Source organism: Gambusia affinis, linkage group LG13 (genome assembly GCF_019740435.1).
Source record: "Gambusia affinis linkage group LG13, SWU_Gaff_1.0, whole genome shotgun sequence".
Classification (NCBI taxonomy): Eukaryota; Metazoa; Chordata; class Actinopteri; order Cyprinodontiformes; family Poeciliidae; genus Gambusia; species Gambusia affinis.
In genome coordinates this window covers 19104761-19119624 of record NC_057880.1, presented here as the reverse complement: position 1 = coordinate 19119624, position 14864 = coordinate 19104761, and the positions used below count along the sequence as shown (strand labels likewise).

The following is a 14864-nucleotide window of genomic DNA, read 5'->3' as shown; positions in this document are numbered from 1 at the left end:
TCTGCAAACCAAAAGATGTTTATTTTCTTATTTTTTTAAAACTGTGTATTTAATGCTTTGTTAATTATGCGTCTCCTGGTGTTGCTGCACCATCAGAGGTCCAAACTAACCTTTTATACGGGTGCACTTAGCAACAACAATGAAGTGAACAGCTACACAATTACAATATACACTATATTAAACTTGGGGTAAATGTGAATTTTGTGATATTTACAGAATGTCTTAGTCTAAATGCTTTATTCATAACAATTATGGCAGTAATATAGTTTATCAGTGTTATGAAACATTTTTGAAAATGACTAAAATAATTAAGAAAAACAATGTCGGAACACTAATTTTTACTGTAGTCACCCCTAGGGTTCTCACTTTATTGATATTTTATTCATCCATGGTGAAGGAATATTGTAGAAATGTGACAGTGGCAAGAAATGTTAAGACTTTTGATCATATTACAGTGGACCTCCTCCTGTTAATAGGAGGGGGGATTTTCATGTGGAATGAAACTCCAAATTATTTATGACAAACTTGCTTTTTTGTAACTTTTTGTGCAAATTTTTGTTCTTCATTTCCTGCAACCTCACTTGATATGGTATTGTCATCTCACAGGAGTTTGCATTTTTAAAAAGCTATCAGTTTTTTGTTTTATCTTGCTGAGGGTTCTAGTGTGGTTTTTGCTCCTTTTACTGTTTTAATCGATTTAAAATTGTGTCTGTCCAGAGAGTCCGAACCAACTCTAGGTGACAATACGCTCTTCTCAGCATTTGATTGGCTATCACCTTGATGTTCAGTGGACATTGAGCAGAAATAAACACAGATAGTAATGTATGGGAAAAGAAGAAAACAGGTCACACGTGTGCTTAATTGACCTCCTGACCATCAATAGCCTAATATGGGAAAACTACATCTTATAAGAAACTTGGTTTGTTTTATGACCTCATCAATATGTGCCAGGCAGTCTTCAGGAAGTCTATAGAAGCAAAGACTCCAACAGGGAGGTCAAGGATGACTCCTACTGACCAGCTCTTGTGGATTGAACATTCATAGAAACTGGGGAAAAAAAGGAAGACTTTTATGGACTTGAGAGCTGATGAAGATAACCTTCCTAGCAGATGAGTTGACACAAAGTCAGACACATCAATATGAAGTGCCAGCCCTTCACTTTGTCATGTAACACCGACTTTTTGGGGTCACCATGGGAACTTGGAGCGAGGTATATACGTCAAAAGCCAGCTACTCCCCTGAAGTAACTTTTTAGGTGCTGGAAATTTATGAGAAAAATGATGGAGAGAATAGCAAGCAAAAAATATTGTGAAGGGAATGTACATAAGATTTGGCAGTGCATTCTGTCTTATGATTGGAAATTGTTGGATTATGGTTTTTGTGGCACTAATGGCCTTTACTCAGCAGTAAATGGACAGGAAGAAGGACAAAGAGTTAAAGGGAAGACTTGTCGCGTTGTAGACTATCCGTATCTGCAGATATTTAAATTCAGATTTCCGGATCAAATTAACTACTATGTTCAACATGTTTATTCTACGTAAAACTAATTTCTGATCACGCAAACAAAATAAGATTTCGTATCATACAAACAAAATAAGATCTCTTTCTGTAAACAAAGCTTCGCATTTCTCTGAAAAGAAAGTTGATTTCTCTCTGTTTTTGAAGACAGATTTTTTTGTTGTTGCTCCACAGGTATCCAATAACTAAATTATTTAAGGAGGAGTTGTTGAGTTTCTGCCTACAGCATCTCTCACAGAAAAGATTTGATACATTTCTCTGACAGAAAGCAAAATAAGAACTAAGTATTTCTATTTCTAAACCAAATATTAAGGTGAACCCCTTTAATTTTATTTACATATGAACAGTTTAACCCAACACTTCAAACATAGAATATCTTTTCGATCAGTGGCTATCCAGAATTTAGATCATTACTGGTGCTTGCGCGGATCGCATGTACAGGAGTTACTGTCGATGTCACCTCTGAACTTCTCTGCAGTTGTTCCACCTTTATGAATAGAAAACAACAACCACACTTTCTTTCTTTCATTTGGACTGTTTGCTTTGGGCAGTACAAACAATTTTTTGTTTGTAATGATTCAACTAATATCACTGAAAATGTACCAGAACAGTAACACCTTTGAGTTTATGGCACAAAGATGTGTATAAAATTACAACTAAAATAGCTTGCTACAAAAGTCACGACATTTTGCAATGACTGGATTTGGTCCTAATTACTATATCATTAAAATGAAAGATAATTGTGATAAATAAACAGAGAATATGTCGTTATTCACAATGCCTTGTGGGAATGTATGTGGTGCACTCACCTGTGGAAAAAAGGCTGGACTTTTAGTTTCCAGCTGAAAAATCCGGGATCCGAATAGATGAGTGTAAAACTGGCTAGGTTAATTACCAGCAATTTCTCTGACTATCTGTAGCACTTACCAAACATTGGAGGAATATATTGTCAATTTTTTGTTTGTGTAAATGTAACTTTTATTGACTAATTTATCTAAGCAAATGTGGTGTATTTTTTTCAATTCTGAAAAACCTATTTCAAAATGTCAAAACTGACCTACTTTTGTTTTAATGAAAAATAATATATAAAGGTCATTATAGATAAGAATAAATGCATGGTAGAATTTGTGAGATTTTTCCTCTGAAAACCTGTCTTTTTCTTTTTATAGCCAATAACAAAGCTCTTCTGTTGCTTGCAGAGGGAGTTGGCAGGAATTGCTCAAAGCCTGTAAAAGTCAAATGCTGTCTCTTTCAGTTTGAGAGAACAATTTTTGAAAATGTGAGCTAAAACACTGGATGCCTCAAGCATGCTGCACTCCAATTTTCCAGTCCCATGCAGCAAGCAAAACCCAAATAATACAGTTGGATCTATTTGTTCAGCTCTAATGTGTAGTATATTTGAAGCTCATGCAGGATCTGTTGAATTAACATACAAATTGCTGATACATTATCTTATAGACTTTTCCATATCGAGCAGTACAGCATTTTCCTGACGAAACGTCTTTTTTTTTTCACACTATGATGAAATAACCAGGCGGCTCACCAGAGTTTTATCACTTTTATTTAGTCACAAAATGCCAACCACTCATGCAGAATTGTGCTCATAAGCATTTACCATAATTTGTTTTGCAAAATTAAACTGTATTCATTGATTATACTCTTGCTCCTATCATAAAAGGGAGTGCCTCTAAAGCTGACTGGTTTTTGAGCTCTGAGAGGTAAGAACTTTAGCTCAGCTCTTTCCCTCGGGCTTTTGGTCGTAACCAAGCCTTCGCAAAGAGCAGTGTCAAGCTTGTCCTTTGATGTATGTATGGAGGCGTTTTGTTCAAAGGGATAACCTTTTCTGGGCACTTCTTTGAAATGATAATTCTCCAGCTTGCTGCAGCTGGAACTGCAGCTCTCTCAGCAGAGAGGTCAATCAAAGTCAAATGAAGCGGCTGCTCACAGGTTCACCTCAGAACTAGGTGCCACTTCCTGCCTGCTGCTGCTGTTGCTGTCAGCTCTGCTGCTGGTCTAATCTCTACTTTTGGTAAAAGGAGAGGACACGGGGGATGTCACTTTGACAAGTATATTTGAAGCAGCAGATCGCAAACCAAGAAGCTGTGCTCTTATGGTCATAAATGATCTGAGGATATCAGTGTACTGAAGTGTTTTCACTGCTTTGACTTTATGTACCAAACCCAAGCTGAGTTTTTCTTTTCCATGCTACAAGTTCTGTGCCTGTAGACCGGTTATAGGGGCGCAGCTGTGTGTAATTACATCAGTAATAAAGCCTGGATTCGGTCCACCTGCCACACAATGAACCCTCTATCCAATCTAGTGCTTCTGACAACAAAGAAGATGAGTCCTCACTGGTAATAGCCTTGACGATGCAGCTAGGGGGCTGCGTTTTATGAGAAAATATCTCCAGCTCAAGACAAATTTCCCAGAATTGTCTAATCCATCTTAAGTAATGAAATATATTATACTCATAAAGAAGACGCATAAATAGTGTTTTGCAGCTGTTTTACCTCTACTGCTTGCTTTATTGCTGCATTGAATTTCCGGTTTCGTATGCACTAAAAACATGGACACAAACAAATGGCTACTTGTGGCATCCAATAAGCCTAAACTCCTAAATTGTTTAAGATGCAGGTTCTCATCAGTCTTTGTTGATGACGGGGGATTTTCTAAATAGGAGCCCAACATGGACATAACCTTATTTCAACACCTTTAAATATTGACAGTGATCATTTTCAGCTATTATTGTTGTATAAGGTATTGGTTTGCCCTCTCGTACGGCCTTATTCATTCAAAGTCTTGAGTCACTTTTATACTATCTACATTTTTTTTTTTACTGCTGACACAGGTAAAAAAAAAAAAAAAATGTTAATAGGGCACATAAAAAAACATACTAAACCATGACTTTAAAACCAATATATGTACCGAACCATGATTTTTGATGTGCTATCATACCATGAGAACTTCAATTGTACTTTTAAGCAGCACATAATATTTGTGTGTGGTTATATTTTAAAATATTCATCCATACATTATCTAACATGTCTATTCTTGCAGGGGCCTGGTGCCCATCTCCAGCAGTGAATAGGAGAGAGGTGCAACCTGTACTGGTCACCAGTCCTTAATTATTATTATTTATTAATATTTCAAATATATTGATGTTCACAGACGATAATATAGTAGTGCAAACAGTAAAAGTAACAATCACAACGCAAAACTTTTGGGTTTGTTTATTATTTCTTATTACAAACGTTATTTATTTCTTCCTTTTAAAAATAAACAGTAAAATATTTGCCCTTTCCTTATTAAAGTGTGTCAGTGAAGAAAAATTTACTCCATGAAGCCAATTTATTTTATAAACCTGACTTTGTATTCACTTCCACGGCAGTGAGGTTGCACCAACTTAGGTTCACACTCATTCAGTACATGCATGTAACTTGGAATTTGCTCTTCAATGCGTAATGTCTGACACAGCAATCACATATGTTATAGATGCATAATTAGTTAGATCAAATGTATTTTTTTACATAATTGCTCAGCCACTAAAAAAGATTCAGTGTTCTAGGCTTCCATATATTTTCTGTTGGTGTTCATTCCCCAGAGTACAGAATGCAAGTGAATAAAACAAAAGCACAAATGCTTTTAGCCAGTGACAGCATGCAATTTTATATCAGTATCCTGGTGCTGCTGTCCATCTGGATGCAGCCATGGTGTATAGGTTCCTGCATCAGCTGTGCATCAGTAACAAGGCAGTGCAGCACAGATAGGGATCTCCCGTGGGTTTGAGCTCCAGCTGGAACTGCCCTGCTAGTCCAACGTGTTCCTCTTATTGTTTGTGACAGAGTCAAGGAAGACATGAAAGTAGAAAAAAGAAAAAGAAAACAAATGCATGTGCTAAGCTTGTGCTTTGGGTTCTTCTTTGAGTGCCCCCATTGTAATTATGGGCATGGGTGGCCAGCAATGACAGCTCATCTGTTAGCCAGCCAGCAGGAGTGTATAGCACCTGGTGAGCCATGTGCAAGAATGATGAGCCACAAACACATATGCATATTTTTAAATGAAAAAAAGGAAAAGTAGTATTGGCACATGCGTGTAGTTGTTGCTGATTGTTAACACAAACTTATCACTTATTTTATGTCTTTTACTTGCAAATTAGTTGAGATGCACAGGTTGAACCAATGTTATCATCTTAATTAGCCTCATCTTGTTATATATTTGCGGCTCATGCATGAGCCGTATGTTTTAAATTAATTATAGTAGATGGAACAGTACAGATCAGATCTTTAACTCCCTGTTATTAAAAATCTGTCAACAGAGCAGCAACACTGTCTGCACAACAAATTAGCATACCTAATGGTAAAATGTGCAAGTAAAATATTGCTGAACTTTATTGTTCATCATGACCTTAATAACTGGGACATCAGTGGAAAATTATTAGTTTAAATGTTTTCAGTCTTTTTTGGTTTTGTTGGTATGCGTAACTTCTTGTGTATGTTATTACCATAACCTAGTGCACAATGACAAGGAAATTAAACTTTTTAAAAAATAAAAATACAACCTTCTGCAAAACAGAGAACATGCAATATCTATTACTTGCTTTATTATTATTATATATTTTTTTTGATTTGGCTGAATTTTCAGTACTTTCTCATAAAATGACTGGTCAGAACAATTTTTACACTGAATAGTACAGAGCACATTTTTTGTCAATTCAACCATCTCTCCTTTTGTGACACCAAGGGATCCAATCATTTGTGCTTCCCCTTTGACAAAACCCCTCCAATCAGGAATGACTAATGACTGGATCGTTTGGCATGCAGTGATCCCAGCTTTCTAATTAGTCTTCCATTAACTTGTTCAACCTTGGAAACTGCAGGGTGCGCAGTTAACATGCACACACTTTGCAGCTCCAGACCAAATATCGGACCTCTACTCTAAAGTCAAAAACCTGAGGTAAAGGTTGTTGCATGCACTTTCTTACTCTATAGACATAATTTGACTGGGCTACTCTAACACAGGAATATGTTTGTATTCAAGTCATTCCGTCGTAGTTCTGAATGTATGCTGTGGATCCTAAACATTCCCCCTGGAAGACAAACTTCTCTCTCAATCTCAAGTCTCTGGAGCTTCTGGGATTGTGCTGGATTTACAATACCTCCATCAACTTTGACCTGCTATCCTGTCCGGAAAGGGAGACGCTGTGAAAGTGGGGGCATTAATCATGTTTTTCATGTCAACCAAAAAGTTCAATTTTGATCTTCTCAGAACAAAACAATTTCTTCTGCATGTTTTCTGATTCCACTACATATCTTTTGGCAAGCTGCAATGGCCATTTCTTACACTTTTGAAAACTGTCTTCATTGACTTCACTTGACTTGACAACTACATGCTGCTTCATGTTTGTCCATTTCATAAAATCCATGTAAAATGCACCAAGGTCTACGATTATAATGTGATAAAAGATTAAGTTAAACGTGTGTTATATTTCTCCACTATTTATTTTTTTTTACTTTTGCAAACCATTATTAAAACACCTCTGAAATACAAGATGAATTGAGTGCCACTGTGAATTAATGCAATGTGAATTGAGCATTTCAAAGTGTGTAAAATCAAAAATGTCCCTTATATGTCTTTTAGACTTTTTTATTTGACTACACAACACTTTTTTGCACACCAGGGGGAAAGGTAAGTTCATGCTGGCACAGTGTATACTTTGAGAAAAAGAGAGAGAATCACCTCTCTGTTCGCCTGATTCATTTTGGACTCCTACGAATTCTCAGCCAACATTATTTGTTTGGATACAAACAGAATGTCAGTGTTCTACGCCCACATTTCTGCTCTCTTTTTGTGTGTGTGTTTTGGTCTGGTTGATGTATGTCGAAGTCCATTCAATGTCTTCCTGATCGGTGGAATAAAAGAACTTGCCTGAGTCTTGTGCTGAATACAATGCAATTTAACATGCTGCTTCAGGGACATGAGGAATACAGGAACCTGGAAAAATATACCTGACATGGATGAGCAAGATCTCACTCAGCATAGAGCATTAACGGCATTAAAAACACCATAGCGTAAAGATAGCTGACATCGTACTGTGTGTACGCATATCCTCACACACTGATCTTTCTGTCTGATGCAAAACATCAAGCCATGCTTCATCCCGTATCACAGTTGGTGGCCGCTTTTCGAACAGAGTGCCATATAACTGATAGAAATTCCCAGGGAGCTGCTGTTGTTTGGCATCCTAGCACCCAGTGGTGTGCCCTGTCTCGGCGCATTATAGTTTTGTTTTTTTTTTCTTTTTGTCAGCGAGTCCATGCCTTTAAAAAAAGGCTTGAAGCTTTCTTTCATTTCCTATTAAGGTTGAAAGATGGGGCGAGTAAGTCTACAGACTGCAAGCAAACCCCCATCAAGACAACCAGCAAAAAGAAAAATGTCCTGAATACAATTTCTAACATTTACTCAAAATCCCCGTCATAAAGTTTTAATGGGTATACTGTATATGTGTATAAGCACCAGTCGGGGGCCTCTTTGATGTGGCCCCAAGTGTCAAGCAGTGTTGGGAATGAGGCTTTTAGTTCCGTTTTTTTTTTTCCCTTGAAATATCATTGTGCTGTGTGGAGGACGATGGCGTGCAGATACTGTGGCTGTTGTGTAAAATCACCATTATTCAGTCAAGTAATGATGAGCTGCCTGGTGTTTAATGCTTCTGTCGGACTGATGCCTGCACATGCAGTGGAGACGGGTGAAAGTGAAAGAGGTGACCTCTTTCTCTGCAGTCTAAAGAGCTGCCTGTGTGTCTGCTTTTAGCCCCATTGTCACTGTGTGTGTGTGTATGTGTGGTGGGAGTACCTGGCTCCTGGAAATCTTTATACAGTTTTAGCATTTTATTAATTAATTTTTACAAACTGCAAATTAGACGTTTTTTTTGCTAAATTTGTTACTCTTTTAAACTTGATTTACGTGTTTGATTTGCTTCCATATGTCCATGCAGATGAGGCCTCTGATTAAAACAATTAAACTTTTTCAATTTAGCTTCAGAATTTTTATTTCCCAAGGGGCAGAAAAGGAAATGGTAATAAAAATATAAAATCACTAAACAAGTACAATTGCTCGATGTTATTATATTTTAATTTGTAATTATAAAGTCTTTGCCTAACATTAAATCCACAAGATGTCTTCAGTAAGTAGTTTAGAAGTATTGGACTGTTGTTTTACCTCTTTAGTGAGCAAACAAAACCCTTTTTTCTAATGCACCCACAGTACTCGTGTGTGATGAGGCCACGTTTCAGTGAATTTTGTATTCAGTGACATATTATGGAATGCAAATAATTTATATTTAAAGAAACATTTAAGTTAATTTTTTAGCTTCTAGATGCTACAGGTGAATTGTGAAAACCCACTTTCAATTTAACCGGTTTGTAGGTAAGATAAGAATGCTGTACTAAGTTTCAAGCATGGTGGTGGTGACATCATGCTGGGGAGGTTGGTTTTTCCGGTGCTTTGCACAAAGTGAAGAAATAAAAAAATGGAGGGCCCAACGTTTTCTTTAAATCAACATCTAAATGTCCAAAACTCAGAAGCATTTAGATGTTTTAGCAGAACAATGATCCCAAAAGCACTTCAAAACTGGCTTGGAAATGGATAAAACAGTAATTTGAAGCTTCTTACAGTACCTTCTAAAAACCCAGACCCAGATAAGAAATTTGCAGACTATACTTGAAAGCCTGGTCATTTTATGAAAGTTCCAGTATTGTTATTTAGCTTGACTTATTTGTTCAAAGCACCTACTATTTTGATACATTTCTCAGTCTTCATTTTACACATTTAATAAAAATAAAAAAAGATGGAATGATAAAAAATAGTCTGTCAAATCTATTTTCATTTTCAGCATTTAAATTATGGCTTTATAACCTTTCTTAATTTAGTCTCCAATTCAGATTCATTATGTCATAGTAAACTCTCATGAGAGATGTTTTTATTATGCTCTTAAAACTACATGTTTTTATCTTGTCTGGGTTTATACAGTCTTCTGCTGTATGTATAATTTACAAGAAAAAAATGTCTTAGTCTGTTTTCAGTAATCACACATTCGTCTTCCTGTTCTTATTTTTTGCAGATCACACGAGTCATTTTTTGTGTCTTCCTTGAGACTGATTTTGCCATTTACAAGAAGAAAATGGCCATCATCTTTCAAGGTATGGATGTTTACTTCCCAAGGACAGCATTTTGCTTTGTTTTTCTCTTTTTACCTGTTTTTTGTCTTTGAGCGAAACAAATTAAGGAAATGATTACTTGTTACCATGGCAGCATACTATTTAGAAAGTATGGGATATCTCTCACTATTAGTCACTATAGCAATAAAGAGAATTTGCAATCTATGTTGTTTATTCCCTGGAGAAAATGGTTTAAAGACCTGTCAGACTTGAGTGACATCTTTAAACGTGAAAGCATGAAATGCCGAGAAAATCTGTGCGGAAAGTTGTCAAATCAAATGCCAAGTTCACCACGCATTGCTTTAATACGATTAGAATAATTGACGTCTTTTTCAGTTTATCTGCAAACTGATCTGTTCTACAGTTTTAAATATCTTAGTGGGATGTAAATGGCAGTTTCATTTCAGTGTAATAATGACTTGGATTTCTCCAGCAAGAGCTGAAAACATTCAGGGATACGTATGCATTGCAACATATCATCCCTGGTTACTGCTCCACAGTTCTACGTGTGGAATAAACAAACATCCATTATCTCCTACTCCCACTCTCTTTTCTGCCCCTCTCTCGATTCACTCTCCCCTTTTCATGCCATCATCTTTTTACGGGGACAGGGAGCAGTCACCAGCTCTGATGGGGGCTCCACAGAGGACTGAGCTGAATAACTGGGGAGCTGAAAGAGGCTGGCTGGCTTCACCAGCCTAGCATTACCTCCCATTTACCTCACTTTTCCCTCCTCACCTCCCCAGCGGAATACCAGCTCTCAGGCCTTCATCTGGCTGTTCCCAGATGGAGAGTGTTTTGTTCTCCCTGCTCTCCCGTCATCTCCCCCGCCCCTCCGCCCAGGCTCTTGCCTGAAAGATTACATTCTGAGGAGAGACCTTAATTATGCCTGCCTGCCCTCCTGCACCCAGCACCCGTCTCATCATATTAGTGTTTTGAGATGAGAATCTGGAGCTGTTGTTCTCCAGTTATCTCTCTCGCCATTTAAAAGTGTAGTCAGGGGATAAATGCTCCATATCTCTCTGTAACGGGGAGCAAGGCTAAAATAAAATGACAGGAGCCAAGTGTGTGTGGCACAAAGAGAAATCCAAAGATATTTATTTATAGACTGGTAAAGTCCTCGAAGAGAGCAATTACCATGCCCTGTGGAAGTATTCGTGCTGCTTAAACTTTCTGTCACTTTGTCACATTACAACATAAACTTCACTGTATTTTGGGGTGCAGTGCATAACTATGGAGGCGAAGTAAAGACCTAGATGGTTTTCAAACTTTTCTTTGAGTAAAGAATAATTGGGATGAATTTCTGTTTAGCCCCCTGTGCCACAACTTTGCAAGGCCAGATTTCAATGCAAGCTTTGTTCATCTCGAAGATAATATTTGAACTTGTTCTCTGCAAAATAGCACAAGGTCAGTCAGAATGGGTCGAGTTTTTACACAGATTCTTGACTGGAAATAAGTCTGGACATTCACTAGGCCATTCTGGCACATATTCATGCTTTGATATTTTGCTGTTAGACTAAAAAGTTATTTTAGTCACATTGGATCAGCACTTTTTTAATATTTCTTATGTTTTGCCTTCATAATATATTCTCAGAGCTATATTTTAGCAATTTTGTTCTTTTTGACACACTAACGGCCAGATTCATGGAGTGCACAGCTAATACTTAAATGGTTTACAGATTCCCCCACATGAGCTGAGGATCTCTGTAGCTCCTCCAGAATCAGTACACTAGATTTCCTGATTTAAACGTGTGTTTATGTTGATGTCTAGGCCTTGGTAGCTTTGTAGCTGTTCTGAAACTCTAGCTCTGAGCTGCCTGGTGTGTTCCTTGGTCTTAATGATGCCGTTTGTTCTCTAATAAACACCTGAGGGCTTCACAGGACAGTTGTTTTCATCAGGGGTATCCAATCCCTGCTTTAATTGGATACCCTAAGGCTGCATTCAAACCAGCCTTGTTTTGTCCCCTTAAATCAAACTCTAGTTCATTCATCTGGACCAGTGTTTTCCAACCCTGGTCCTCAAGGCACACTGCCCTGCATGTTTTAGGTACTCCCTTGCTTCAGGCCAGCTGATTTCAATTCAATGAGTGAATAACAGGCATTTGTTGAACTGCAATCAGTTGAATCAGGCACATTAAAGCAGGGAAACCTCTAAAACATGTAGGACTGTGTGCCTTGAGGACCAGGGTTGGGAAACACTGATTAGAAAGTCCGATTTGTTTGGGCAGGTGTTATTCTGGGTTTGTTTGAACTCTGGTGCTGTTCGAATGCATAATGTGGTTGCAAAGAGGACCAAAAACCTCTCCGAAAGCAGTACGCTAACAGTAACACAGGGCATTCTGGGAAAATACATCCAATACAAATATGAATGTCTTGGCTAGCATAAAGAAATGGATTGTGGTCTTTTAGTTAAGACGAAAAAGAAATGTTATAATTTCTCAAATTTGCTACCACTCCATTTTGTATACAACTTGTGAAGAAAGAAGTTACACTGTGCATCTTCTTCAGAAGTTTTTGTGTAATTTCATTCAGTGGTTCTTGGTGCAGTGCCACCACACGCGACGGAGGGGGAGCAGGTTTTGCAAAGAGCTTTATTTGTTGTGTAAACGTGAACCGCACCAGCTGCAGAGGTAACAAATGTTCCAATTTGGGGTTCCAATTGAGCCATACTAGACTGTCAGTTGTCAATTGTGATCTATTGCCTTCAGAAGTCATCTAATTTGTAAGTAGAATTGACTGCTGAGGACAATTGGTTGCACTTGGTTTTATTTTGGGGTGTCAGATTACAAGAAAACAATGAAGATTGAGTCTTTTGTATGGCAAAATGTGAAAAGGTTTAAAAACTATGAAAACGTTTGTATAGCTTGTACATTTTTGAAAGCAGGAGTCAGAGATTTAATTAATATCTGCAGCAGATACCATGACATTCCTCAGCAGTCATCTGCTCTTTCACCCCTGGATTCAGGGCCACGATCATGTCTGCTCTGCTAACATGTGTGGGCAGGAGAGAATAAATGAGTGTGACTTTTCCACTCTGGATCAATGTCGGCAGTGAGCCAGACATTTTTACTCCACTCTCACCTACACCTGTTCTAATCTTTCAGCTCACGAGCAAGATCAAAGCATTTACCACATCCCCAATGAAAACTAAAGCTCTTTCAACATATTCAGTCAGGAAGAACAGAGACGTGAAATTAAGAATCTCCTGAATGTCGACTATATCCTGATGGAAGGAGAGTGAATTCATATGGCTGATCCAGCAAAATGTATTTCAGAGGTTGTGGAAAGGTTTGCTGTAAAGAAAGAAATGCTGATTGGGTTGATTGCAACATGTCACTAATGCATTACCCCGTAGTGTGAAAAGACTTGCATGTAGCCTGTGCAGAATGGTAGTAGTAAATCAGAGACTGCGAATTAGCCCTGTAGGTGTGCTCGAACACTTTCAGAACATCTCATCATCCAGGGGAAGACAGTGGTGCGGATCCTTGCTGCAGCACTGATGCCACACACTGAGGCTTAAGATCATTCTGTCTCCTGCAGGACGCTCGCTTTCAATAACCCTCCGTTATATCGACCAGCCCGTTTTTTTCCTCTCTTCCTCTCCTTACTTGCTCTCACTTACGCTTCTCCTCGTTCACTTGCCCATTACCTTTTTCTCCCCCCTCCTGTTATCATTCCTTCCTATTGCATCAAGAAGGGGCTTCTCCATTGCCTCTTCTATCAGCAAGCTGCTGCAGAGTTGCGGTGATTGGTACCCCTTTGTGCTCTTTTTAGTATGTGTATGTTTGTGGAGATGGGGGGTCATGATAGAAGTCCAAATCTGCCCCCGTCTCATCAGTTTCAGGAATGCTTGAGCTAAGAGCAGACAGAATAGATTTTTATTTTGAAGTCTCACTATTCCCGTTTTTCATTGTATAGCCGCTCTCCTCGTATTCAAGCAATCTGTCAAGTGACAATGACTGGAGCAAGAATATGTAAACAGGACATTTGCATACAGGAAATTGCTTTATTACAATGTGAATCTCCACAAGCTGTCAGTGAGAGGGAGCCAAAATATGGTTACTTGTCTGCAGAAGGAGGAAACTGAAAAATAGCCTCTGCTGACAATAATAATCGTGCATACCAGCCATGGCGCACACTGGAAACAGGTAGTTAAACCATGTAGAGTATTGAATTTCCTGCTTTTGACATGCTTACAAATGACTGCACATTCTGCTTTGCACTGGTATGTTATTTGTGTTCAAGCAGGCTCATTTAATGAGTACTGATACAAGCAGACAAAGGTCTTTTATGTATCACCAGCTCAAGGAGCACCTCATGCATTCAGAGTCATGAAACCTCTCAAGCACACAAAGACTGATATATGCAAATAGACAAAAAGGCTTCTGCACACCACCGCTATCTTTTACTTCCATTGGATCAATCATTATTCTTTTCCTAGCTTAGCATCAGGGTTTGTAAGCATTGATATGAGGATCTGATAATTACGCTACCTATTTTTGCCTTCTTAAAAGAACCACCAGTGTTTGTCCTGCTTGAAAAAATGTAATCAGAACCACAACAGTTGCTGCAGTTTTTTTAAACAAAAAAAAATTCAACCTTGACTGGATTTACCTTGAAAATAATCCTCCAGTTTGTCATGATACCTGACGGTATTTTCTTAGCATTTCATTTGACAAACATTAAAAAGGCAACATTGTGACATCAAAGAAAATTGAGATACCCTTCTAAAAGTTTGGGTTTTTTTGGCAAATAAACCTTTGGAAAGTGTGGCCTAGACTTGAATTCCTTGCTAATGCAGAACCATCCATCCCTGCAATTTCCACTGTCTTTTAAGATATGTCTCTACAGTCTTTCATGTTAAAAATCAGCCTGTTCATTGACACAAAATGGAAAAATCTCAGTCAAACTGCACTGAGAAGATGTTTCAGCTGTCATGTTTGCCACTGTATCCTCTGCATATAGTTTGTGTTACACTTGAGTAATATTTACTACTTTGTTTTTGGGTTTTTTTCTGTCACATAGAATCACTGAATTTGTTTTTGGTTGTGATTTTACAAAATGCAAACAAAAAAAGCCCAAGAGGTGTGTGAACACATGGACTTTGCTGTACACACACACTTCAGTTAATTT

At 38.1% G+C, this 14864-nt stretch overlaps 1 protein-coding gene across 4 annotated transcripts in view; it reads left to right on the top strand.

The window, feature by feature from the left end:
* The window catches only part of macrod2 (mono-ADP ribosylhydrolase 2), a 465786-nt gene that overhangs the window by 412976 nt on the left and 37946 nt on the right, over nt 1-14864 (top strand). For all 4 annotated transcript variants that reach the window (XM_044137275.1, XM_044137273.1, XM_044137274.1 and 1 more), the window contains exon 10: nt 9635-9713. In XM_044137275.1, coding sequence (XP_043993210.1) covers nt 9635-9713 — 79 coding nt within the window. The remainder of the gene's footprint in view (nt 1-9634; nt 9714-14864) is intronic.